At 32.8% G+C, this 27,975-nt stretch overlaps 2 protein-coding genes across 7 annotated transcripts in view; both read left to right on the top strand.

Annotated features, from left to right (window-relative positions):
• Positions 1–27,975, top strand: part of LOC142320223 (UNC93-like protein MFSD11) — a 136,293-nt gene that overhangs the window by 56,288 nt on the left and 52,030 nt on the right. The window lies entirely within an intron of this gene.
• Positions 268–27,938, top strand: LOC142320222 (UNC93-like protein MFSD11). Of its 3 annotated transcripts, XM_075357916.1 has the most exons (8): positions 268–483; positions 1,961–2,130; positions 8,245–8,421; positions 14,008–14,273; positions 22,245–22,370; positions 24,427–24,601; positions 25,060–25,195; positions 27,457–27,935. In XM_075357916.1, exons 1-8 carry the CDS (start codon positions 379–381, stop codon positions 27,619–27,621), a joined length of 1,320 nt encoding a protein of 439 aa, XP_075214031.1. In that variant the 5' UTR covers positions 268–378; the 3' UTR covers positions 27,622–27,935. The 3 variants fall into 3 exon arrangements, with proteins under 3 accessions (XP_075214031.1, XP_075214032.1, XP_075214033.1); XM_075357917.1 differs by lacking the exon at positions 22,245–22,370 and having other exon boundaries at positions 27,457–27,938; XM_075357918.1 differs by lacking the exon at positions 25,060–25,195 and having other exon boundaries at positions 27,457–27,937.

Here is a 27,975-nt window from a genome sequence, read left to right on the forward strand (position 1 = left end):
TTTAAAGTAGCATAATTATTATGTGTTGTTATTCCGTATTCCAAATTAGTTTCAAAAAACAAGTGTTTACAGCGTAATTAGTCATTAATAAACAATAGTGGTGGTATTAATGGTTCGACAAAGAAAGGAAAATATTCTAGATAATTATGGAGTCATTATATTTTTAAATACCAAACTATAAAAAAAATGAAATTTATTATTAAGAAATTACTTAACTGTATTTCTTAAATGATAACTTTAAAATAGTTTTTATTCAGTATGCGTTACTCCTGAGTAAATCTAAGTTGTTAAAAAGTGCAGTGTACTGACAGTCAAATATTTCAAGAGTAATAAGCAGTTTTCTTAAATATAAACTGAAAAAAATTTGAGACACCAAACATGAATAATTTATTTGGAATAGACTCTGGCACTACTAAAGTAATTTATATGTCATTCTGTTTTCTAGTTCTTTATTCAGCTAGTCAAACCTTTCTAAACATGGAGGTAATTATAAAAAGTAAACATTATTATTATTATTAAATTTCTATCTATTCTACTATTCTACTCTTCTACAATGTATGTAGCATAAATTTTTGGAGTATTATATTTGACCCACAATATAATACAATTTCAGAAATCTTTTCATTCCAACTTTTTTAAGGTCGTTATCGAAGAGTTTTCAAGCGGAATATTAATATTTAACAGCAATATAATATTTTTAATGTGAGGTGGCTGAGCCTTTGTTGATCTCAATAAACTATGTTCAGTTTTTCCTTAAATCTGTTTTTGTTTTGATTTTAATTAAGCTTTAATATAAATGGTTAATCAATGATCAAGTTAAAAAATTACAAATCTGATTAAGTTTGTTTAACTAAAATTATAAAGTGAAACTTCTATAAAACATTACTGATGGTTGTTATTTTCCACATGTGGGCTGCCAGTAGACATTTTCTCCTACCTTAACAGCAGCTGATTTTTATATGTTTTGCTGCTTGAAATCAGCTCTGACAGAAAAGTAATGTACAGCCAACACCATTGCTGATCTTTAAAGCCCTGGAATTAGTTTTAAGAATGATTTCATGGGATGTTTCTAAAAACGTTTTGAAGAATGGGAAAAGACTGCAGCTGGAATTGTTTTTTAAGGCATGAAAATTATCAATATATATGGATATCAACATACATATAATTTAGTTATTGTTTAGCCCTCCAGAATGTGTTTATTGCGTCCAATGATCTGTAAGTAAAAACATATTTTTGCTTTTGCTAATAGAAAATTTGTGTATTTAGTGAGAAGATATCTTCAATTTGATAGCTATCATTTTGTTTTTCAAATTGTGTGATAACACCATCTCTCATATCCTGTGGTTATGTTACTAAAAAATATCTATCTTGAACAGATATACTCATAGTTCTTCTTATTTGTGTTCGTTTCTGATCTACAGTTAACTTTTTTTTGAATAGTGTGTTGATTATTTGCGATGCATTTTCATACCTTAGTGAAGACATTTTCCCATTGGTATTCTGAATTTTCACTATTTCATCAGTGTATTTCCTTTGTAACTTAAAACAAGCTTAATATTTTCCTGATTTTGATCTGGTAGGTGGGTACCTGCACAAGTAATAGTCCATTCATGGGAATATCAGTGTCACTTGTGCACTTGTCTCTTTTTCTTTGACATTTCATCAAATGCTTTTCAAACAATGTTCATGTCTTTGATGGCAAGTTTTTAAGCAAAATTTTAAATTATAAGTTTGTTTGCTGTTCACAGCTATTACTTTTGTTTTAAATAAAATAAGGATACAATGGCCATCTTATGATATGAATACTGTTAATTTATGAATCTGTACTTTCCATGTCACATATATTGTCTTTAACAAAAGATGTTAATTTTGGGTACTTTTTTAATTTAGCTTGTAATAAAAATGTTTAAACTAAAATACCAAAAAATTGTATATACTTTTTTAAATATCTCTGTTTCAGAAAACAGTTATCTCGAGTATAAATGATGATAATGAGTACTTTGAAGTTGATGGTTATAATATACTAGCATTAGATTACATAATATATGGTGTAAGTTTGTGGCTAGGACCATCTGCGATAAACATAATTGGTCTTCGCACTTGCATGACGGCTGGTGCTCTCATATACACGTAATGATAGTTTTAACATAAAATCATAAAAAGTACTCTCCTCAAAGTAAAAAATATACCCTATCATATGATACCTGATAAGATATTATCATACTTGAAGTATGACTTTCCAAAATGTTGTATACACCTTATTTTATTCCTTAGAAACAGTTTGTCCAGTTTAGTGCTGCTCTAAGGGAAAGATATCTGACTTAAAATTTTTTGGAAATCATGACATTTTAAGTGCCAAATGCATTCATCTATAGTGTTGAATTTTATTATTCATACTATAGTTTGTTTGGTTAGTGCATGGTGTTTGTTTTATATTATTAAATTAATCTTACTTTAATTCATATTTACTGCAATCGATTCTGCTGGAAGTTAAAAATGCCAAAAAGGGGTAAAAAGGAATGGAGAAGAATGAATTTTGCCATCAAATACACTGCCACTTATATGGTTATTTTGAGTAGCATAGTGAGCATTTTATATTCTATACATTCAGGAATATAATGCTCTTTGAATCAGTATTATTTTATATTATCTAACTTGATAATAAAAATGTAACTTTCTAAAGCAATATCTCCCAAACACCAAGTAAACATTTTTTGCAAATAAGAATTTTACTCTTTGTATGCTGCTGTGTACCTGTGAAGTATAAAAACCAATTCCTGTAGAGATGTACTTACAGTTGTTCTCTAAGATGCCAATATTTAATTTTTTTTTATTGCAAAAAAAGGCTGACAAAAAAGTAACTTCAGAGTTGAAATTTACAAAGTTTGGGGTTTTTTATATTTCAGGTAAGATGTAAATGTTCCTTTGCATGCAAAGGCATTTGTTTGCAGCATTGCCAGGAACTACTTGACAAATTTTACAAAACGACAAATTACAACAAGCAGCAGAGTTTTCTGCAGTGTTTTATCCAGCCACAGATGGTTAAAAGACAAAGATGTAGTATGATCTATCATAAATTATCATCGAAAGCAGAAGACACCACTTTTTCAGTTACCATTTAATTCTTCGTGGTGGCTCTGATGTGAGGGTTTATCTAAAAAACTTTTTTCATTCTTTTGGTGTTACTCTGAAGAGGGTTTAGTTGTGTGGAAAGAAGATATTGTTTGGAAAAATGGACAACTTAGATATGAGACAGGGTATTCCAAGAGATTTTTGTAATACGCAGAGGAATGAAAAGAAATTGAGTGCATAAAAAGTTTCTCAACTAACGTCGGTATACACAAGAAAAAAGTCCAAATGAGATCTACCTATCACCTGATTGAATGTAAGGAGATTGTGCCATGCTTTTTTAGCAGAAATCTCAAGTATGTATGTTTAGGGTTTATTTAAAAATACAAATGTACATCCCTCAATTAACACATTTTGAGATGTATTGCTCCAAGCAGGTTGTATATTGCTATCTGGGATTAATGGCTTTTTAAAGAAAAAGGATTTATGTGGATGTGGTCCAAGAACTTTAAGGACAAAAGGTTATTAGGAATTTCCTCATGTATATACAAGTATTTAACTGAAGCAGACCTACATGGAAAGATGAAGCTGGTTATGTTTTTCCAACAACTGCAGACGACAGAACAAGAAACATTGTTGCTATGTACCTAGGCCTAGAAGCCAAATGTATATTTTCAGAATTAATTTAAAAATTCGTTATGAAAGGCCAAATAAGTTGTGTAGAGGCTTTGCTTTGATTGAAAGTGTAGAAAAGTACGGACATACATGTCATAAAAGATTTAACAGCTATAGTCACTGGTGATTCTGGAAAAACCCTTTTCGTTCATTATCTTTGAGATGCTCTCTAATTTTAAAATTATTGATCAAACTAAAATTACACTTAGAAACTAGTGATTTCAACCATATCTACCAAATAAAAACTTCACATTATAGTAGATAATTTTGTGGAAAAAGCGAGCACAATAGCAAAGAGTGGAACATCAGGTTGGAGCAGTCAAGTGAATGTGCTGGTGGAAGGTATTATTGTTGAAGCTTTCAAAAATATTTCAGTTGCAAACTTCAATCTCATTGTTGGATTCTTGAAAAGAAGAAAGTGAATAAAAAAAAATGATGGATTTTCTGCATCCACAAGTAGGTATGTATTTGAAGATGTACTGTTATTCCAACAAACAGTGGTTTAAGGAACTGCTCCACATGAAGCTGAAAGAACTATTCCAGGTGCGGATGAAGATACTGTATTAACTGAAAACTCTAGATATTTGGAATTTTTTTTGTTTAAAGTAATAAATATTATGTTGTATGCTTTACAATGTTTTACTTGCACTTGTGGGATAGCATTTACAACTTTTTGGAACTGAACTCAAGTTTAACAGTTTTTTTAATTTAATTTTAGTAAAAAATAGAATTTTTTAAAACTTACTTTCCTATTTGGCCACGTCATAGTAACAATATAATTTTTTTTTACAATTTTTTATTAAATCTGGTTTTGTAGAAAAAAAAAATTTGTTTCCCTTGTAAAATTTATTTTTTGGCATTTACAACATTTCGGAAATACATACATTCGTCATGTAATAAATGGTGAAGTACGAGGGTAAGTCAATCATTATCTGCAATGTACTTATAAATTTTATTACAATACAAATAGGAAACTTACATGTACATAATTTTTCATCATAGTCACCTTGCATTTCAACGCATTTGGTCCATCGTTGCCAAAGGTTCCTGATGCCCTCATAAAAGAAAGTTTTCGGTTGAGCTGCGGGCCAGGAATTCACCGCTTCTTTCACCGTTTAGTCCGAGGTAAATCGACGGCCCCTTAATGCCTGTTTCAGTGGACCAAAAAAGTGGTAATAAGAAGGGGCAAGATCAGGACTATATGGAGGATGAGCAAATACTTCAAAGTTGAGTTTCTGGAGCGTTTCAGCAGTGTGGGCAGCAGTATGTGAACGGGCATTGTCGTGCAACAACACAACACCTTTCGACAGCAGCCATCGGCGTTTGCCTAGAATTGCAGGCTTCAGCTTGGCAGTAAGCATCGCATTGTTTATTGTCGTGCCCCTTTCCTCATAATCTTCCAGTACTGGGCTTTGTGAGTCCCAAAATCCGTAAGCATCAGTTTTCCTGCGGACGGTTGAGTCTTAATTTTTTTTTGCAGGGCGAATTTGGATGTTTCCATTCCATACTCTGCCATTTACTCTCTGGCTCGTAACGATGGATCCATATTTCGTCACCAGTGATGATTCTGTCTAAGAAGATACCATAGTGTTCATTACCATAGCGATCGAAATGTTGGCAGATGTCCAAGCGCGGTTGTTTATGCAACTGTGTGTTGTTTTGGGACCTATGTTGCACAGACTTTATGAACCCAAGTTTGTTGTGGATGATTTCGTAGGCAGAACCGTATCTAATTTGCAGACGATGTGCCACTTCATCAATAGTTACGCTTTCGTCTAAGAAAACCGTGTCACGTGCACGGTCAATGTTTTCCTCATTTGTGGCGGTAAACGGTCGTACGACTCCTTCGTCGTGCGTAACACTTGTGCGACTGTTTTTGAATTTTTCGATCCTTTCGTAGACACTCCGTTGCGGCAACACACTGTTCCCGTACTGCACCGAAAGTCTTCGTTGAATTTCGGCCCCTGATACACCTTCCGACCACAAAAAAAAGATCACCGAACGTTGCTCTTCTTTGGTGCAAACAGAAAGCGGAGTAACCACGGTTAACGGCATAGTAGAGAATGGAACTAACCTAGCAGCATCAAACCTACACAGACATAACAACAATTAAACCACGCATGCGTCTTCTACGCAGCACGACAGTACTACCAACATAAATAAAAATATAACTAAATTGCGGATAATAATTGACTTAACCTCGTATTAAAGTGGCATAAGAAGTTCATACTTATATGGTTGCTGATGGAAAATATGATAGTTCACTTTGTTCTAACAACCTATTCTAAATTCATGTAATATTGTTAAAGAATTCCTGTACAGAAATCACTGAATGAAAAAACATAATTATGAACTTTACTGAAAAAATCCCTTTAATTTCAATCTGTGCCTCTATCCTCTTGCTGAAACAATTTTCTGTTATTTAGGTTGTTCACAAAGGAACAACCCATACAAAAGTATGGAAACCCCTTAAAAACCATTCCAGATAGAATATTGTAACTTTCAGGATAAGGTATCGGTCAACTACTTTACCTTTTGACAATAAACACAATTTCAACCTCTTCTTGGGGGACAGCACAGGGGTTATAACTCAAATGTTTTAAATGTTAATACCCTTTGTGTGATATATCATTTTAAAGGTATGCTTAAGGCAAGAAAAATTGTTTAAATTAAAGTGTTGGTATTATGGGCCATCCCCTAAGATTGAAATTCTATTTCTCGTCAAAAGGTAAAGTAGTTGACCGATATCATATCCTTACAGTATGTAAGGATACAGTAAGTATCTGTAAGTTGCAGTATTCTATCTGGAACAGTTTTAAAGTTGTTGAGGCGTTTCCATACTTTTGAGTCAGTCAGCATATATATGTATGTACAATAACTGGTATATCAATTAAACTGCTATAACAACTCTAATCACTGTAAGAGTGATTGGATGCACATTCAACCACAGACACAAAAAACTTGTATAAGGATCATCCAGGTAACAAAGAATGTTTGTAGTAGATTTAAGACAAGTAACAATTAAAAATGATTTATTTGCCTCTTACAATAAAAGTTTATTTATTTTCTACATTTGTAGCATTCCTTGTGTTAATACTAGTGAGAGTGAGTACAAGCAAACGCTGTGAATCAAAATAATGCTGCTTCTGATTTGTTTTATGTTTTATTATGCTTGTATTGTAATTTTGTATTTTATAGGGAACTAGTTAAGTGTTTAACAGAAATCACTAAATTTAATATTGTTTCACTTGGCATGAAATTAATGAATGAGAAGCATTTCTGGTCCCAGAAATTGCTTGTGATAACCTATACAGTTGACCTTTTTGATTTTCAACAACTGCTTGAATATTGTTTGAATTCTTGATCAGTGTTTACTTTCAATAATTTTTTGATAGATCTGTGTATTGTCAGCAGCAATAATGTGATGCATTCTTTCTTTTTTTTGAGTACAATTAGTAGCAGATGAATTTCATTACTTTGTGATCAAATGCAAAGTTAACTGTGTTAACATAATTCACTAGTGAAGTAAACACAGAGTGTATGAGAGTTTTGGTACTCATCAAATTGCATATGGTCTTCTATTACATTTTGGTGCGCTTTGATTCAGCATATGCTTCCCAAACTCTATTTGACATATTCACTACATATCCATTAATTGCAGATACTCAAGTATTTTTTCTATTTAAGAAATCGCAACACCTGTCATTTTCGATAGATTTCTAAATCATGTAGCAGTCCCAGATAACAAAAAAAGACTGATGTAGTAGCTAAGAACTCAGATGAACTCTTCATCAAGCATGTTACCCATTCTGTTTATGCCAACTTCCTGAAATGTTATTTGCATTAACAAATGAAAACCGTTCATGGTAAGCTATGCCAGATTAAAAGGTAGTGTATTACCATAAAAATTGTACATACAGAACAGTTATTGTGTAAAGGTTGTCCTTTGTCATTTTTATTGAAACAAACCATTTAAGATTTTTCAAGCCTTATGTAATTTAAGCCCCTTAGGTTCTGCCTTATAATTAACTATTCATTATACTCTATTTGATACTCTGTTATGTTGCTTGTGTCATTATTTACACTAGCACCCAAGATTGATGTTTTAGATGGTGATACAATGAAATTGACAAAGTTTTTAAAATCCTTTTCTTAAGTCATCTACAGCATTTCTACTCAATAGCTCATAATATTAACATAAAAATTTCTATTTGCTATTTGTTGCCATACTATATAAATCATTTCATTGTTTTATGCCAGCTTTCTATCAAATTTTCTGAAATTTCATCTAAAACTTCATACAGCATCACCTGTAATGAAAGCTGTTCACCTGTAGTACAATGTTTCCTTGATTATCGCTTGCAAATGACAATAACCCACTAGCATTTGTATATTAATTTGATTTGCAGAACTTTCAACTTAAAGTACAGATTAATGATTAAGTTGTCTGAATATTTTATTAACAGTTACATTAATGGAGACAATATTTTTTTCAAATAGATTATTTTTTTCATCAGTTCTTGTTGAGAAGGCATGGGTAATGTATGCATTCACAGCTATTGGAGGAACTGGTGCTTCTTTACTATGGGCTGCAGAAGGAAAATACCTTGCATCAAATTCATCTGCAGAAGTGATTAGTCGAAATGTTGGAATATTTTGGACATTTTATTGTTCATCGTAAGTAAAAAAATAACAATTTTATACCTAAAGAATTTGAAATAATTGTTTACCTTTTTTATGAGTACCTCTTAGATCAACTTTAAAATAGGAAAAACAGTATTGAAAAAATGGAGTGGTTAGCTAAAGTCCTGTAGAGCATGAAATGCTTAGGCATCTGAAATTTGCCCTGATATTCAGAAGATCCAGGAGATACTCAAAGTATTGTAGGGTATTTTGAATGTCATATCGTAAGCAGTGTTTCTCACTAATGTCTTATATTTTCCAAGAATAAACAAGGTGTCCATATGAAATCCAACAAATTCTTTGAAAAATAAATGTTCCCACCACACTGTTATATTTTTGTTGTCTTAAACAAAATAACAATGAAAATGTTAAATAAAATAATACAGTTAACGGTTGATTTATAGATTTGCTCATTTAAATTTCAGTTTAAAAAGTGAGAAAATAAATCTTTTACTCCTAGATTAGTAAAAACTTTTCTTGTTAGTTAAATAAATGTGTGAACTAAACAAAATGGCAATAATTACAAATTTTTGATTTTGATTTATATCAATATATTATTAAAGAAGTCTTTGCCAGCTCTTCAAGCCTACTAACAGTACTGTCACCTTTGTGTTACTTAGTTTTTGCATGAAGTAATCTCCAACTAGTAACTGCTTTTCTTGTTAAGATTTGCTGTTTAACTGTTTGAATGAGCTTATACTTAGGGCCAACATGAGGATTGTGGCCGCCTGCCTGCAAAAGTAAAAATGCAGTCCCTATTAAATTTTTTTCTACAACTGTTCATTGATAAATATAATTCTTTAAGGATTGATTTTGTAGTTATTTTTATTACACTGAAATTTAAAAACGTACTACCCCAAATGGTTTTTCCCACCTACTGAGTGAAGGGATGGGAGGATTTTAATTTTCTTTTGACAAAAATTCATTATTTTTTCGGGTTGTCAATTAATATAACTAAATGTTACCATTACCATTTAAGATTTTTGAGTTGGAGTAGGTGTAGTGGTGAGGGGGGTTCCACCCGTTTGAAAATAATTCTAAAAAGGTTACCCCTAGAATGGTGGATATGCCTGCAAACAGATGTACGATGGAACTGATAGCTGTTGAATAATAAATGTTGTAACTTTTCAAATGATCACTCGGTATATATTTTATATATATATAAAAACGATTTTTAGTAAATGGGTCTTTGTACGCTTTATACATAAACGTAAAGAAAATTCACTTTCAACCCCGAATCTCAGTGGACCGAAAGTAATATCGTACTGTTCTTCGAAAAGTCCCTAAAAAACTCATCAATAAAACAATTCATTAGACATCTATAAAGCTAGTTAAAAATTAATTTAATCCGAATTTGTTTGAAATTATTTATTTTATACGTTGACAATACTAACAGCTGATTCCAAAAATTAAGTTTTTTGTATCACGTTTGAACATCCATCCTAACCCAACAGGGGAAGATACCCGCCTTTTGACGATCCCGGTCGCCACATCACCCCCTCTGTTCATAGCCCTGATCGGCTTTACCGGAGGTTATCTTCTAGACCCTTAATACCTGATTACATATTTCAGTCATCAGTACGGCCTCTATCAGGATGGCACCGATGCAATTGCCTCGAAAGACTTTTTTCACAAGATATTTTTTAAACTTACCTAAACCAAATCAAAAAATTGATAGCCAATAAAAATTTACAAATTGAGCTATAACAAAATATTAATCTCATATCGACAAAACTTTTTCGCAACATCGCAATTTTGATCTACTATGTCAAAGCATCCAAAATTACCTATAAATCAACCCACGAACATACCAAACAACAACTGGGCACAACTGTTAAATGAGCCTACTATGTTGTACAAGCACCCAAACTGGTCCCTAGCCACCTAGGCTACTATTCTACATTAAATACCTTCTGCAATACTTTTGAGTGTTGCAGGGGCTTCCTGCAACCCGAAGTCGTTGCCACTCTTTCACCCTGATGAGACAGGTGCACGAACAAATAAATATATACTTTGCCTCCGTGTAAAGAAGCTTGTTAGTTTATATAAGTTGACGATAATATTTTGTAGCAGCACTATATCAGCAAGACTACGATAATGGTGGAAGGATCACACTTGACCACCACTTCAAAACAGCACCAATACAGACTAATAATAACACAATATTCTGTTCGCATTAAGAGACCAGAATACATTGCGTTTCATCATCCCAATCCCGTAGGGGGAAGGCGCCCAGCTTGTGATGTTATCGATCGCCACACTCCCCTCCGTTTCGAGCCCTGAGGGGTTTTACCGGAGTTCGTCTTTAGACACTCTAACTGATTTCATCTCACAGTCGACAGCCAGACCTCAGTTGGGATGCCACATATGTAAATGCCTCGGCAGACATTTGCGTCACTAAAATACAAATCAAATTTTGCCTTCTCGTAGGCCTCAAACGGATATCTTCACATCGCAACCTAACATGATTCCCCCAAACTAACTAACCGAGACCGCGGAAGCCCGGACCCCGCGCCTAGTCCAAATTTGACAACACCGTTCGTGACTGTGAATGCCTCAGAAAACGAATGAGTTGTAAGCTAAATCAGTGCTGCACTCAAACCAATCAAAATTATATTTTACGCAACATAGAAATTTAAACCTACACCCAAATAAGTCGACCAAATTAGTAACCTCATTCCGGTCTGCGCAGGAGCCGGGGACAAACCCCGCACCACCGCCCTAACCAATGATGGAGTCTCGCGCGGCATTACCAAATCATAATCAGAGACCGTCACCGGCGGAACGAAGCCACGCCCTCGGTCGCACGGGCTACCATACCCCAGCAATCTTGTTTCATCAGCAATAATCATTTATACAAGTGAATATTGCATATTGTAATGCAATATTCCATTACAATATGCAATATGGCTTACAATATGTAAGCCATATTGTAATTACAATATGTAATGGCTTGTACATCTTCAAATGAAGAATAAGCAGGTGTAATTTTTGTTTTTGGTTTCTCCAGTAGAAATACCAGTTGCAAAGCGAAAATATTATCAAATTTTTCCGAATAGGAGGATTCCAGTCTGCAGACTGGAATGTCTTTGCTTTAGTATTCTGATGCTTATATATCAGCGAATTATTGACATTTTCTTCGTATGCTGCTGAACAGCAAGAACAACATCCTGTTGGGGAAGAAGAAGTCGTAACTCAGCACATTACATTGAACATAGTCTGGGTATTAGTAACAGAAGAATTTAGTACAAAAAAAAAAAAAAAAACACTAGTGGGTTTCTATTGATTCCTAGCCATGTGGGGATTCCGAGTAATGAACGTGCAAATTCCGCTGCTAAAGACGCATGTAGTCATTTCATCATCCTTCACTACCCGTATTACTACATCCGACTTTATTAACCATATCAAACACGCACTTCACGCGAGGTGATCAGACGACTGGATTGCCACAATCGACAACAAATTTCGCTACATCAAAGATAGTGTGTTGTCATGGGATTCCTCTCTCAGGAAAGAAAATTCGCAGAGAGGAAGTGGTCCTCTGCTGATTGCGGATAGGACATACGAGAACTACACACGGGTATCTGACGTCAGCAGAAATGCACCAGTATGCGTACGATGCAAGTACCGCTTGACTGTGCGCCACATCCTCGTGGACTGTATACGTTATTCGGCCTTGAATTGTAAATTTAAATTGCCCATGAGTTTTCGTCACATTCTGGGCAGTAATAAAAATGTTTTGGACCGGGTGTTTTTATTTATCCAATGTATTAATGTTTTACATACTTTTTAATAGTGTTCTTGGCATTTACTTTTTTCACGGTAGTTGTATATTTTTGTAATTAACATTTTACTTTAAGTTTTTTATTTTGTCTTTGTTTTTAATATTTTAGTTTGAGTTTTAACTTTGTTTTTAAATTCCTAATTTACGTTTTTATTATTTTGTTGTCTTATTAGATTTTATATTTTCTTTTTATATTTCACATTTTTGTGTTGCGGGCGATGATAACACAAGAATGTTTTTCACTCACAAAAAATAAAACAAAGTCAAACTTCTTATCGCACTGGTTTAACACGATGTAATGTATGGCAAATCTTTACATTTGCCAAATCTTTACAAGCCGTACCATAAGGAAAAAAGGTACAAAATTTACACCAAGAGAGGTCTTCTTGAGTATTTAAATGTTTTTACTGGATTCTGGATAACGTTAATAATATAAATTCTACTTTGTGTACCAAACTGGAATTTTTAAATAAAAAATTCACACGTAGAGTTAGAAAAATCCACATGGCACTGTCGAAGCTGGGTATTAACAATGTAAACATTTAGTCCGGTGTTATAGGCAACAAGATATTGGGATCATTTATTTTTAATGAGGATATTTTGGGTGGTACATACTTAAACTTTTGCAGAATAATTTACCAGTTCTACTGGAAGATGTTCCTCTGATGACAAGAAGGCAGACGATTTTCCAGTGCAATGGCGCAACTCCCACTTTTCTCCAGCAATTAGACAACACGTAAATGTGACTTTTTTAAACAAGTAAATTGGACTTGACATACCTATCAACTGACCTTCATGCTCGCCTGACTTAACATCTCTACATTTCTACCAGTGAAAATACTGAAATCATTAGTATATGAACAAAAGTGTAGTACAAGGGAGAGTTAGTTATTAGAATTTTCAGTGCAGTACATCAAAGTAATACAAAGCACCCTGTTGAAATAAAGAAAATCACTAAAATTAAGCACATTCATTTCCGACCAGAGAGTAGTATAATCTGTGACTGAGGATACTTTCAGGAGTTTATATTTATTTGGTTGTAAGTTGGTTTTATTTTTTGTGTTATTGTTTAAAATATTAATTCTTTTGTTTTGTAATATTGCACATCTTGTTTCATTTAATACTTAATTTATTTTTTTATTTCTAAAGTTTTAGCCCACCAGGCTGGTCTAATGGTTAACTCGTTCCAATTTAGTTGATTAACCACTGATTTTCAAAGTTGAAGGTTCTGAGGTTCAAATCCTTCTCTTATTTTACCATTTAGATACTATTTCAGAGAATGAATGAAGATGATATGTACAAGTGTAAATGAAGTGTAGTCTTGCACAGTCTCAGTTCGACTATTCCTGAGATGTGTGGTTAATTGAAGCCCAACCACCAAAGAACAGTGGTATCCACAATCTAGTATTAAAATCCATATAAAAATAACTGCCTTTACTAGGACTTGAATGCTGGAACTCTCAAATTACAAATCAGCTGATCTGGGAAGATGCCCCCACCACTAGACCAAACCATAGGTTGAGATTCAAATCCTAGTAAAATTTAGTTGCTTTTATAAGAATTTGAATACTAGTCAGTAGATACTGTTGTTTTCAGAAACAAGTAAAAAAAAAAAAATTATTTATATATTCTTTTTTCATCTACTTAACTAGTTATAAAACACTATGTAAATAAATATATCATACACATCTTCTTCAGTGTGTGCATCATTTTATCATTAGAATAAATAATCAGTAATGTAAATAAAATAAAATATTTATAAAAACAGTTATTTATTTTTAATTTATGTGTTGTAGGTCAATTATAGGTAATTTATATTCATTTTATATATTACAAGGTAAGAAGTATTTGGATCGAGGAAGTAGAAATTTAATTACCTATTCACTCACTGCAATCGGAGGAGTTGCTACATTATTTTTTGCACTTTTACCTCCAGCAGAAAAAAATGAAACAGAAGACAAAAAATTACAAAAAGTAAGTCCACTAAAAGAACTTAAAACTACATGGAAAGTGTTCAAAACCAAAGAGATGATTATACTGGCTGTAACATTTTGTTATACAGGTGAGTACTTATTAATTATAAAAATAAATACTCCAATTGATTAAAATAAATGTTAAATTTAATCTTACACCTGCCTGCATTGTGTGCAAGTAGAAAGAAATTCATGTAATAACATTGTGAAAAATAAAAATAAATTCAAAACCATATTTTAATCTCGAAAACATACTGAGAAGGAAAATAAATTTTAAATTCAGGAAAATGGATTGTTTTATTAATCATGATGAAATTATTTTTCCTTATACTTCTGTGTGTGTTTCCAGCATTTACAAAATTTATTTATTCTTTATAAAATAAATGAACCACTATCAAGCCTGCTCATTTTTTCAATTTTCAAAATTATTTATTTTTTAAAAGATTTTATATTAAATCTCAAATTTCATCAGATAGCATTAAAAATAACAACATTTTGGAGTAATATGATTACTTAAAAATTTACTGCTTTGGTGAAATTTGAATGATTTAATATTAAATTCAGAAAAAAGGTAGTTAAAAAGGATGACTCGCTTTTAAATTAAGTTAAATATTTTTTCCAGAATGTGCTTTTAGAAAGATACTCCTTTATAATTGATATTGCGGATAGTATTTGTTGTTAACAGTACTCTTTTTGATGTGAATAGGAAAACTGTTCACTGCTTATTTGAGTAGTATTGTGATCTTTTGTTTAGTATTTTTTCTTATAAACAAATTTAATGTATTAATGAGTTTGTAAAATTGATATTTCAGAATACTGAGTTACTACTTTTATAAGAAAAAAATTGAATGTTATTGTCAATATCTTTATATTTGTGTTCTTTTTCTAAGAAGCCATTTGCAAAGGCTGATTATTTTGTGTGGGTTCTTTGTATTTACTGACAAACACACATTTCTCCTCCTGAGCTTCATAATCAAATTATTATTACCTCAAGTTAAATTAGTGTATTCTTAGATTTTGTTTTCCTGAAATGTGTGTTGTTATATTGTATGATTTTGAATATTCCAGTGGCGTACGCAGAATTTTGTTAAGGAGGGTTCATTATTAAAATTGTTTACAATTGACAATAGTATTTAAAATTTTGTATGTTATTTTATTATTATTATTATTATTATTATCATTATTATTATAATATCATGTTGCGATGTATTTATTTAACAGTGTTCAAATATAACACATTCATAAATAGAAATACCCTAATAAAATCTTACATAACATATTTTTTCACAGCCTTAAGCTACAATTTTTTTTAACAACTTAAAACATCTATTTTATTTTGTATAATAAAATGCTTGTGCCAGTGCCACATACCATTATTACACTTAGGTTATGCAATAATCATATATTTTAGTCAATGGTTATTTGCATACGATAGGTAAAACACTTTACGATAGGTAAACATATAAAATCCATGGAAGCAATCAAATATAATAAATTTAATTAAACACATGTCAATATGGAACTGACCGAGGTTGAAGAATGAAACTGGCACTGATGAATCCACATTTTATGAACGAATTTGAATATAAAATTGAATGCAGTTGTCTCAAATGTTCAAATAAGCTGCAAATGTAAGCAAATCAACTTCTACAACGTCGCTCTAAATTCCGATGCTCCATTTTCGTAACGCACAGCAAAAAAACAACTTCACTGATGGTGCTGTCAAAAATAATGTGTTGGCTGAACGGAGTTGAAACTTGTACTGATCATGTGGAAGGGATGAACAAACCGGTCTAGCACAGACCGGTAGACACAGCGTTGCAGTGTTACCAATCTCATTACTTTTCTCACACACCTCGTATGCTTTACAATAAATAAGTTTATGTGGTGTCGTCCTTATTTTATTACAAGGTCGGTATTATTATCGTACCTTCTTAATAAGCGGCACGGCTTTGATGGTCTTTCCTCTTTCAGTAGACGAGGAGAGATATATGCTTTAACACCCACCGCGCCAGTGAGAGCACTGCCGCCTTCTCAGAATACTGAATGACGGCTACTGTGCACACATTGAGTGATGTACTGTCCGTGCCGCAGCTTCGAGTACGGGGATTTAATTATTGAAGAAGGAAGGACGCGGACTGGATATTATGTAGATAGATTTTGTTACTCTGACCGTGAGAAATTAAATAGAGAGTACGATGGATTCTTAAAAAGATACTCAAATGTGTAAATTTATAATATGTTTATTTTATGTAGGCCTAATATTAAAAAGTACTTAAACCTTCAAGGGGGAGGGTTCAAACCCGTTAACCTTCCCCTTGTGTATGTCCCTGGAATATTCTTTGGTAATTTGGAAAGTTGTACTGAAAACCTCTTTCATAAAAATGTTGGTTAATGTATACTGTATCAGCATACTGCAGTTTCTGTAACAAGTGTTTTATTTTTGCTCTTTATTTCACATTATTTTTAATGTGGGTGTGTTGTGTAGTTATCACCATCTGCTAGCTGTTTTATTGTATTGAGTTATTTGTTATTGAAATCCGTTGACATTGATGTATGTTTTCACCAGTGCATAGTCTTAAGCAAAATGGTAAACTATTCTGATCAGAGTTAGTCCTTCTGTGTGTTCTTTGTTGCCTCTTTCGCGTTGTGCCAGTAGGTAACCATGGTAGCATCAGTGTACCTGTCACAGAAACTGTGAAATCATGACACATGATATCTTTTATTTTTAATGAACCTTAGTATGGTTCCAACTTTACCTGCTGGACTGTTTAGGACCTCTGTTTTATACTAAACATTATAGACCCAAATAGTGGCTGAACTGTCTGTTGGGTAACGCTGGGACTTCTAAAAACCTTTTAAAAACAGGCATTGAGAATACACGAACTGCTTTTTTCTGTAATTTGTCACTGTGATGTATTTTGTACAAATTGTGCTTGTTATCTTGTCTTTTTTTTAAATTTGATTTTCAACTGACAGTGATTAAAAAGTGTGGCATCTAGAATAAAAAATATTTTTTTATATTTCAATTCAATATTGCCTTTTTTTACGAAAAAACTAAACAAACTTTTCAAGATAGTGTTTTGAACTTCTTTGATTTAATGAAATTGAAACCTTTTTTAAAATTATGAGTGGGGTTATTTCTCCATTGCAAGGTAAAGCAGTTACTTATAATTTTCTTTATAATGATCTATTTATGGATAAAATGACAAAAGTTAAAATCAAAGCAAATCAAATCCTCTTTTTTTTCGATTAGGCCACTTAACACATACATAAAGGACCACACACATAGGGACCACTCACACATAAAGTCAAACAGAATTATTCTTTTTGTTCTTCCATTATTCTCGCATTCTGTTACTTTTTTCTCGTTTTCTTTCTTCAGTCTTTTTTTATGCCCGGTCTTTTGGCTTTCTCTGGGAGTCTACAATTTTTTTATTAGTTTTCTAAATAGATCTCGGTCTTGTACTTTGTACGTTTTTTTTTTTTTGTCTTCAGTCATTTGACTGGTTTGATGCAGCTCTCCAAGATTCCCTATCTAGTGCTAGTCGTTTCATTTCAGTATACCCTCTACTTCCTACATCCCTAACAATTTGTTTTACATATTCCAAACGTGGTCTGCCTACACAATTTTTTCTTTCTACCTGTCCTTCCAATATTAAAGTAACTATTCCAGGATGCCTTAGTATGTGGCCTATAAGTCTGTCTCTTCTTTTAACTATATTTTTCCAAATGGTTCTTTCTTCATCTATTTGCCGTAATACCTCTTCATTTGCCACTTTATCCACCCATCTGATTTTTAACATTCTCCTATAGCACCACATTTCAAAAGCTTCTATACTTTTCTTCTCAGATACTCCAATTGTCCAAGTTTCACTTCCATATAAAGCGACACTCCAAACATATACTTTCAAAAATTTTTTCCTGACATTTAAATTAATTTTTGATGTAAACAAATTATATTTCTTACTGAAGGCTCGTTTCACTTGTGTTATTCGACATTTTATATCGCTTCTGATTCGTCCATCTTTAGTAATTCTACTTCCCAAATAACAAAATTCGTCTACCTCCATAATCTTTTCTCCTCCTATTTTCACATTCAGTGGTCCATCTTTGTTATTTCTACTACATTTCATTACTTTTGTTTTGTTCTTGTTTATTTTCTTGCGATAGTTCTTGCGTAGGACTTCATCTATGCCGTTCATTGTTTCTTCTAAATCCTTTTTACTCTCGGCTAGAATTACTATATCATCAGCAAATCGTAGCATCTTTATCTTTTCACCTTGTACTGTTACTCCGAATCTAAATTGTTCTTTAACATCATTAACTGCTAGTTCCATGTAAAGATTAAAAAGTAACGGAGATAGGGAACATCCTTGTCGGACTCCCTTTCTTATTACGGCTTCTTTCTTATGTTCTTCAATTATTACTGTTGCTGTTTGGTTCCTGTACATGTTAGCAATTGTTCTTCTATCTCTGTATTTGAACCCTAATTTTTTTAAAATGCTGAACATTTTATTCCAGTCTACGTTATCGAATGCCTTTTCTAGGTCTATAAACGCCAAGTATGTTGGTTTGTTTTTCTTTAATCTTCCTTCTACTATTAATCTGAGGCCCAAAATTGCTTCCCTTGTCCCTATACTTTTCCTGAAAGCAAATTGGTCTTCTCCTAACACCTCCTCCACTCTCCTCTCAATTCTTCTGTATAGAATTCTGGTTAAGATTTTTGATGCATGACTAGTTAAACTAATTGTTCTGTATTATTCACATTTATCTGCCCCTGTTTTCTTTGGTATCATTACTATAACACTTTTTTTGAAGTCTGACGGAAATTCCCCTTTTTCATAAATATTACACACCAGTTTGTATAATCTATCAATCGCTTCCTTACCTGCACTGCGCAGTAATTCTACAGGTATTCCGTCTATTCCAGGAGCCTTTCTGCCATTTAAATCTTTTAATGCTCTCTTAAATTCTGATCTCAGTATTGTTTCTCCCATTTCATCCTCCTCAACTCCTCAACTTCCTTTTCTTCCTCTATAACTCCATTTTCTAATTCATTTCCTCCGTATAACTCTTCAATATATTCCACCCATTTATAGACTTTACCTTTCGTATTATATATTGGTGTACCATCTTTGTTTAACACATTATACCAATATAACATATTTTACCAATTTCTCTTTCCACTTCTGAACACTTTTCTTTAATCCACTCTTCTTTCGCCAGTTTGCACTTCCTGTTTATAGCATTTCTTAATTGCCGATAGTTCCTTTTACTTTCTTCATCACTAGCATTCTTATATTTTCTACGTTCATCCGTCAGCTGCAATATATCGTCTGAAACCCAAGGTTTTCTACCAGTTTTCTTTATTCCGCCTAAGTTTGCTTCTGCTGATTTAAGAATTTTTTTTAACATTCTTCCATTCTTCTTCTTCATTTTCTACCTTATCTTTTTTACTCAGACCTCTTGCGATGTCCTCCTCAAAAATCTTCTTTACCTCCTCTTCCTCAAGCTTCTCTAAATTCCACAGATTCATCTGACACCTTTTCGTCAGGTTTTTAAACCCCAATCTACATTTCACAATCACCAAATTATGGTCGCTATCAATGTCTGCTCCAGGGTAAGTTTTGCAGTCAACGAGTTGATTTCTAAATCTTTGCTTAACCATGATATAATTTATCTGATACCTTGCAGTATCGCCTGGCTTTTTCCAAGTGTATATTCTTCTATTATGATTTTTAAATTGGGTGTTGGCAATTACTAAATTATACTTCGTGCAAAACTCTATAAGTCCGTCCCCTCTTTCATTCCTTTTGCCCAGCCCGTATTCACCCACTATATTTCCTTCCTTGCCTTTTCCAATGCTTGCATTCCAATCTCCAACTATAATTAAATTTTCATCTCCTTTTACGTGTTTAATTACTTCATCAATCTCTTCGTATACACACTCTACCTCATCATCATCATGGGCGCTTGTAGGCATATATACGTTAACAATCGTTGTCGGTTTAGGTTTTGATTTTATCCTTATTACAATGATTCTATCGCTATGCGTTTTGAAATACTCTACTCTCTTCCCTATCTTCTTGTTCATTATGAAACCTACTCCTGCCTGCCCATTATTTGAAGCGGAGTTAATTATTCTAAAATCACCTGACCAAAAGTCGCCTTCCTCTTCCCACCGAACCTCACTAATTCCTACTACATCCACATTTATCCTATCCATTTCCCTTTTAAAATTTTCTAGCCTACCAACCTTTTAAACTTTTAAAACTTTTAAACTTTTAACATAACGTTTTTTTAAACTTCTAACATTCCACGCTCCGACTCGTAGAATGTTATTTTTTGATTTTCTGGTGACCCCTTCCTGAGTAGTTCCCACCCGGAGATCCGAACGGGGTACTAGTTTACCTCCGGAATATTTTACCAAGGAAGGCGCCTCCATCATTGCTATATGATGCAGAGAGCCACATTTTCTTGGAAAAAAAGCAGCTGTAGTTTTCCATTGCTTTCAGCTGCACAGTACTCACGAGGACTGAGTGATGTTGATATGGCCGTTTAAGTCATTGTGACTCATGCCTCTAACAATTACTGAAAGAGCTGCTGCCCTCTTTCAGGAATCATTCCTTAGTCTGGCTCTCAACAGATACCTCTCCGATATGGTTGCACCTTCGGTCCAGCTACTCTGTATCCCTGAGCACTCAAGCCCCCTCACCAACTGCAAGATCTCATGATTCATAGAGGAGGAGTTTTTGTTTATTTGATTTTTTAATGTCTATCGACTTCCGAGAACCGTGCGAGTTTAGTTTTTGCTGCATTAAATCTATCAAAGATTTGTTTTGTAAATCTTTGTGGATCTATTCTGTAGAAGCGGCCGTAAAATTTTTAACATTCTTTTTCTTATTGTGTTGTAGATTTTAAATCTATGTTTCTGTAAATTTCGTTTACGCTTTTGAGTTTGTGGATTCCATTTTAAAACTTTGTGCTATAAATGTTTCTTAGGATTTTTTTCCACTTTGAAAATTTTTTAATCTGAAAATGTTTGGAGGCATTCGGCTGCATATGGGCTTCGGGTAAAATGACTGTGTTGTAATGTTATAGTTCAATGTTAAAAGATGGTGACTTTTTATTGTACGTGTGTCTTGTTAAAAGGCGATATTCATTTTCTTGACTCTCTCTCATTGCTTCTTTTTCAAAAACGTTAGGGGTTATGATTTTACAGAGGTATTTAAATTTTGGAGCTCTTTGGATTTCTTGTTTTTTTGCCTATTTTGTTTTTGGTTTCTTTATTTTTTTATCGTTAGTGAACCATTGCGTTTTTTAAAAGGAGATGTGTAATCCTATTTTATTTACGCATTCTTTTAATTTTTATATTTTAGTTTGCTTCTTGATCGTTTTTAGCAAAGATGGCAGTATCATGTGCAAATGCTAGCAGTAGTGTGTTTATTTTAGGTCCTTTGTTTCTAATAAATAGGATGTTTGCAGTTTTTAGTTTCTCAAGTTCTTTGGTTCATTCCCTGATCACTTTTTCCAGTGCACAATTGAAGAAGATAATTTTTAACAAATTTCTTTTTATAAAATTTTCAGACAAAACAGTTAGAAAAACTAAAATTAAAGAAATCAAATTCCTTATAAAAAAACTTTTTTTTTTTAAATTTCATACAGTAGATTGTACCCATTTTCTTGCAAAGCAGTCTTTTTATGATTTATTTGATGGAAATGCATTTTAGAAAAATACTACAAAAATGTTGAAAGAAATAAAAAATGAAAAATCCTTTGCTGGTACTTCTTTGTTTTTGACCAAGAGTTCCTTTTTAGATAACAGAGTAGAACTGGAACTAGGGGAATTCCAAATTTTCAATAAATTAATTAACAATTAATTGGTTTGCCCATTTATTTTTCATATCAGTTTGTTAAATTAATAATATTTTAACATGTCAAGTTTGACTTAGGCTATTAACATACTCAGTTTCTTTGTTTTATCAAAGTAGGTAATTTTTAAGTGTTTAATAAAATATCAAAAGAAAATAAATCAGAGTGTCTATGCTTGTTTGCAGGTTTACATCAAGCATTTTGTAGTGGTATTTATAGTCCAAGCATTGGATTTACTCTTCAATTTGGGAATAGATCAAAACAACTGGTACCGTTATCTGGTGTCTTTCTTGGTTTAGGACAAGTGATTGGTAGAATATATTAATACTTTATATACTGTCTTTGTTAACTTTTATAAAATTAAGATGGAATTCTAATAACCTTGTATATTATTTAGGAGTGTCAGCAGAGTGAATCTTCACTGAAACGGGTCGTGAGAAAAATACAAAATTTGCTTTGGTAATTCAAAATCACTATTTGAGACATAACAGTGTGATTACTTAGATGAGAGAGATGATGATTACACATTTCATGCTTTATGCAAGCTTTCAGTTCTCTTAAATGTAATAATTTTTTATTTACATGATAACAATCCACATTTCACTTACTTTAGAAGATTCAGTTGGAGATTGTTAATTTTTTGGGAGTTGAAAACAGCCAAATAGCTAGTCCAACCCAATACTTTTAAACACAAAGTAAATTTTAAAAGAATCAGTTTGTCTTGCCATCATGCAGCCAGAGTTGGAACTAGTTTAAACTTTTAGGTGACTCTGAAAAGAACTGTTTTCAAACAGATTCTGAAAAACTTACTGGTGGGGAAGCAGCCAAGCTTGTGTCAGCATTGAGGATCTTCATATGAAGTTATCAGGGTAGAAACCACTCTCAGTTTAAAGCAAATTTGCTTGATTGTGCAAGTGTGTTCTTTAATAGTTGTCTATATGCAGTGATGGAAGACTTGATTGGTTGGATTGATACCTGATGCTGGTCAGAATAATAATCTTCATGACTGATTTATGTTTTAATCTATTGTATATCACTGGTCAAAATGATATGCAATAGATAATGGTAATGAATACTTCATACAATCTTGTAGCAGAATATTTTAATGACATCAGTATGTTTTATAAAAGAAAAATATTTAACCCATAATGAGAATTGTTTTTAAAATCATTTGCTTTAAAAAACAGCTGGTGTAAATTCTGAAAAATGCAAGAATTAGAGATTGCTGATTTTGATGCAACACTTTATTTCGTATTCATTTTTTTTACTTTATTGATTATATGAAAGGTGAAATATTTAAAAAAAATAAACAGTCTTAAACACAAAAATATTCAAATCAAAATTTATTGCCACTGTTTTACATAATCATATAGTAGGCACAACGTGTTCTGACAGACTGGAAGTGACAGTAATTTTAAGTTTAGAATGAAAATTGGATCCTTGTTAGGCAAGAAGCACAAATTAATATAAACAATTGGTAACTTTCGATAAGCAGTAACAATGTTTATTTATTTGGGCGTATTATTTAAGATATATTATAATTTGGAGATATATAATTTATAGTACAGAATTTATCTTTCTGACTATTGATGAGATAGTTTTGTTTGTTTGATCAGATAACCTGCTAAGTTGGTAAGATTTTATCCTGTTAGAAGATGCTCAATTCTCTTATCACAATAAACCAATTTCAAACAGCATGTCATACCAACATTGCAAGTAGTTATGAAGAAAACCGGTAATCTAATTAGATTACTGATAGTTATGTTTATGAAACATGTTTATGTTAAAGAAATGGGTGGTACCTCCTCACTTTCTTGTTTTTCTTTCAAGCCATGTAATGCAGTGACTGCTTGTGTATAACCTATGTGTTTCTGGCGAATGTATTGCGATATATTAATTCTATTTTTTTATTTTCAATCTTGGGATGTTATTTTAACTTGTTTTGTGATTATATAAAATACTTAATAGAGATTTTATCATCTCTGAACAATACATTCTAGTCATATTTTTAATTAACGAAAGCTGTTTTAGAAGCAAATTCTGATTTTTTTTTTTTTTTTACTTTTGTGGTAGTTCACATGGAAATCTTACATTTTATAACTTATAAGTTCAGTGTTATAGATAAATGCAGATTTATGTTACATCTAAGTTACAGAATAATAAATAATAAAACTATTATGACCTAATGATAAACAAATATACTTATAGATTCAATTTGCTGAACAAAATTTCATTTTACTGTTAAACAAAACTAGTGGATTTATTAACGTGCTAATGATCTTTAAAGTTTTTTCTCATAAAAGCTATAAAAATTACAAGAAAAATAAAACAAATATTTATAATTTGAACCTTAACTAAATTTTTAAGGTAGTTGCTGGCAAATTATGCAAGGGAAAAGATTAAGCAAACTTCGATGGGGACGAAGAATGGTTTTAACAACAGGTATAGTGGCTCAGCTCATCTCTTTTGCACTCATTTATATTAATATTCCTCCATCTGCTGTTTTTGGAAATACTACTGAAAGTGCAATAATAAGGAGCAAGTAAGTTTTCTATTATGTATATTACACTGTATAACACAAAAACTACTGAAAAAAAAATTACTTTTATATAAATTTGTGAAATGTTTTTTTAATACAGAAATAAACAGGCTAAAGGTTATTGAATTAAATTAGAAAACAAGTTTACGCTCAAAACCTTTTATTAAAATTTAATCCAGAACTAGATGGCCATTTTGATTGTTAAACAGTTATCATTGATAGATGATGAGGTAAACTTACTGAGGTTTATATTTTTATCTTGCATTCTATAACATCAACCGTGAAAAAAGTTTTGAAAAGTACACTAAGTATAAATACTAAGAAACAAATGAGTATTAGTAATGATCAATTATGTAATCTAAGATTTATTATTTATTTCTTCTTAAAATTATAATTTTAATCAATAATAAAATATAATCATACTATGTGTAAAAATGTAATCACTTAAATGTTTGTTTCAGTATATTTATAGCTATATTCTGCAGTGTACTGCTTGGTTTTGGTGATGGATGCTTGAATACCCAAAATTATTCAATACTTGCTATATTATTTCCTAATGAGGCTGCACAATCATGTGCTCTGTATAGCTTCTCAAAGGTAAATTATTTAATCATAAAAATCGTGTTTATTTAGATTACATTTTTCAGACTAAATATTCCTAATAAAAAATATTTTTTTCCACGCATAGTGAATGAATGATGCTATGGCTGCTTCAGACCCTGCTTTTTTTTTTGGTATGACCAGTGAATCCATTGCACATGTAACTAGTGGTTGTCAGATTTTATTATGACCAAGCGGTTTTCTAGACAAGTCAGTGGTATGTAATGGGTATGGTATAACTGATGTGACATAGAAGCAGGAAAAGATCTACTGGCTTAGAGGTGCAAAACTATTCCACTGGCAATAAACTTGAGGAGAAAATATTGTTAAAATGTCACGAAGTACATAAATCTTTTTGATCAAGTGAAAGAGATCTGTGATCAGGAAGAGATACATGTTGTTCCCACTCTGTTGAGTGTGAGATTTCACAATGATTGTATAAAACAGTAAACTCCCATGATGTTCCAGCAAGTTTATTCCTGCTAATGCAGAAGGCATGTTGCACAACTGTAGATTGGTAAGGAGGTGTATAATATCTGTTGCCTGCAGCTTACCAGTAGATGTTGTGTAACAGGAAAATAAAGTTCAAATGTTGTTTGTTTTTGGATATTTATTGTTTCATGTCTTCATAGTGCAGTGGAGCTCCTTGTCCGAGCGCTTCCAGTAGTCCTTGGTCCTTTGACTAGAATATATAATAGGTAACTCTTTGCTGGCCACTTTCCGGTGTGTTGGAAGCATGGAGACTTGGTGTTTTTCAAAGATGGTGACAAAGATCCTACTGTTAGTTCTTCTTACCATCCACTAACGCTCTTGCTTGTGATTGTAAAGGTTTTCGAGAAGGTCCTGAATTTGTGTATGAATGTTAGATTGGCCACTGATCATTTGTTAATGGACAACCAGTATGGTTTCCGACCGGGCAAGAGCACTGAGGTTGCTATAATAAAGGTGATGGATATAGCTTCCTCTAGTCCATGTAAATATTTATCAGGGGTTTTTCTGGACATATCTGGGGCATTTAACAACTTATGGTGGTCCTCTGCCCAGTTAGAGATGCAGAAGCATAAGTGTACACGAAATGAATTAGAAGTATTCTCAAGTTATTTCAGCCATCAGACCGTTTCCATGCATGATGTCGGCTTGGAGGTTCGTAAGACCTTAACTAAGGATGCCCTCAGGGCAGTGTTCTGAGATCTCTTCTTTGGATCATAGAATTCGATTCCATGTTGCGTTTAATGTTGCTATGTGGTTGTTGTGTCGTCGCTTATGCTGATGACATGCTGTTACTGATTGAAGGGGATTCGTGTAACGAGGTAGTTCCAAGCTGCTCATGCTTGTGAGAGACTACGACTACGGAGTCTCCAAAATAAGATGATTTTTAGCCCAGAAAAAACCACAATGATCTTACTTAAGGGTCGGTTGGCTGCTTCCCAACAAATCCTGGTTCGGATGGCTGGTCTCCCCATTCGGTATGTTACGTCTCAAAAATACCTGGGTATTATCCTTGATGAGAATTTTCGGTTCAAGGAACAGCTACAGTATGTAACAAAAAAGGCCGCTGATGGTTTTTATGGAATCTGTAGAGTCATTCATCCTGATTGGGGGTTGAATTATGGTACCATGCGTATCCTTTACTAAGGTGACAACAAAGCTATTATGCTATATGCTGCGCCTAGCTGGGCTCACTGCATAGCTTTTAGGCATTGCACGGACATTTTGCTTGCTGGCTGTTATAGTCGGTTATAGAACAGTCTCGCGGGAGGCAGTCTATGTTATAGCCGGAGTCAAACCAATAGATATCTTGGCTAATGAGCGTAAGGGATGCTACATTGCCAAGGTAAATAACCTATTGACGTCAGAACAAAAGCATGAGATTGAAGACCGGGACCTTGCGTCTTGGCAGGTCAGGTGGGACATGCATGGTTTATTTCCTATAGTGTCTCATTTAGGTGCGATTGAATGGGTCTCCCCCAGTCGGTATATCACACAGTTACTCTCTGGGCAAGGTGCCTTTTTGGCGAGTTTGGCTAGGTTTCGTTTGGTGGATTCGAGTCAATGCCCAGATTGTGGGACATGATACAGTGGACCACATCCTCTACATCTGTCTTTTCCCTACAGCTTTGGGATGTCTTCATAATGCCATACCAATATAGATACGATAGAATTATTTTAAGCCCTGCCAAATGGCCAGTTGAAGCACAAAAAACTGGTCATAAGCCATGAAGTAATAATAATAATAATGCAGGTTTTATTTTTTACAGAGTGTTTCTGTTGCAGTTGGGTTTTTTCTGGCAACCTTCTTTAATTTATATTATCAAATCCCTTTCCTGGCGGTAATGGCAATATTTGCCCTAATTTCATATATTTATGCAGATATGTGTACTTTTAAAAAATGTAACGATCAGAACAATATATCAACACCATAAGTTTTCTCAAATGTAAAATTTTAAATTTCATGTTTTATTTGTAATGTTTTAATAAAATAGTATTGTATATATTTAATTTTTCCTCCTTCCTCTTTCATGCTTTCTTATTATTGGATTTTTTTAATACTGGTGTCAGTGTATCAGTGTAGAAATAGCATTAGATTTGATACTAATTCATTCGTGTTATCTTTCAAAAGTTTTTGTTATGTAAATGCAGATTAGTATTACTTTGAATAATGTATTATCAAATTCATTTTTTTTCTAAAAAAAAAAAAATATTAATATGTAAACAAATGTTTAATTATTCAACAAAGCATAAATTGTTATCCCATATCTTTTAAGTTAAATAATGAT

This window comes from Lycorma delicatula, chromosome 2 (genome assembly GCF_047948215.1).
Source record: "Lycorma delicatula isolate Av1 chromosome 2, ASM4794821v1, whole genome shotgun sequence".
In the NCBI taxonomy this organism is placed as follows: Eukaryota; Metazoa; Arthropoda; class Insecta; order Hemiptera; family Fulgoridae; genus Lycorma; species Lycorma delicatula.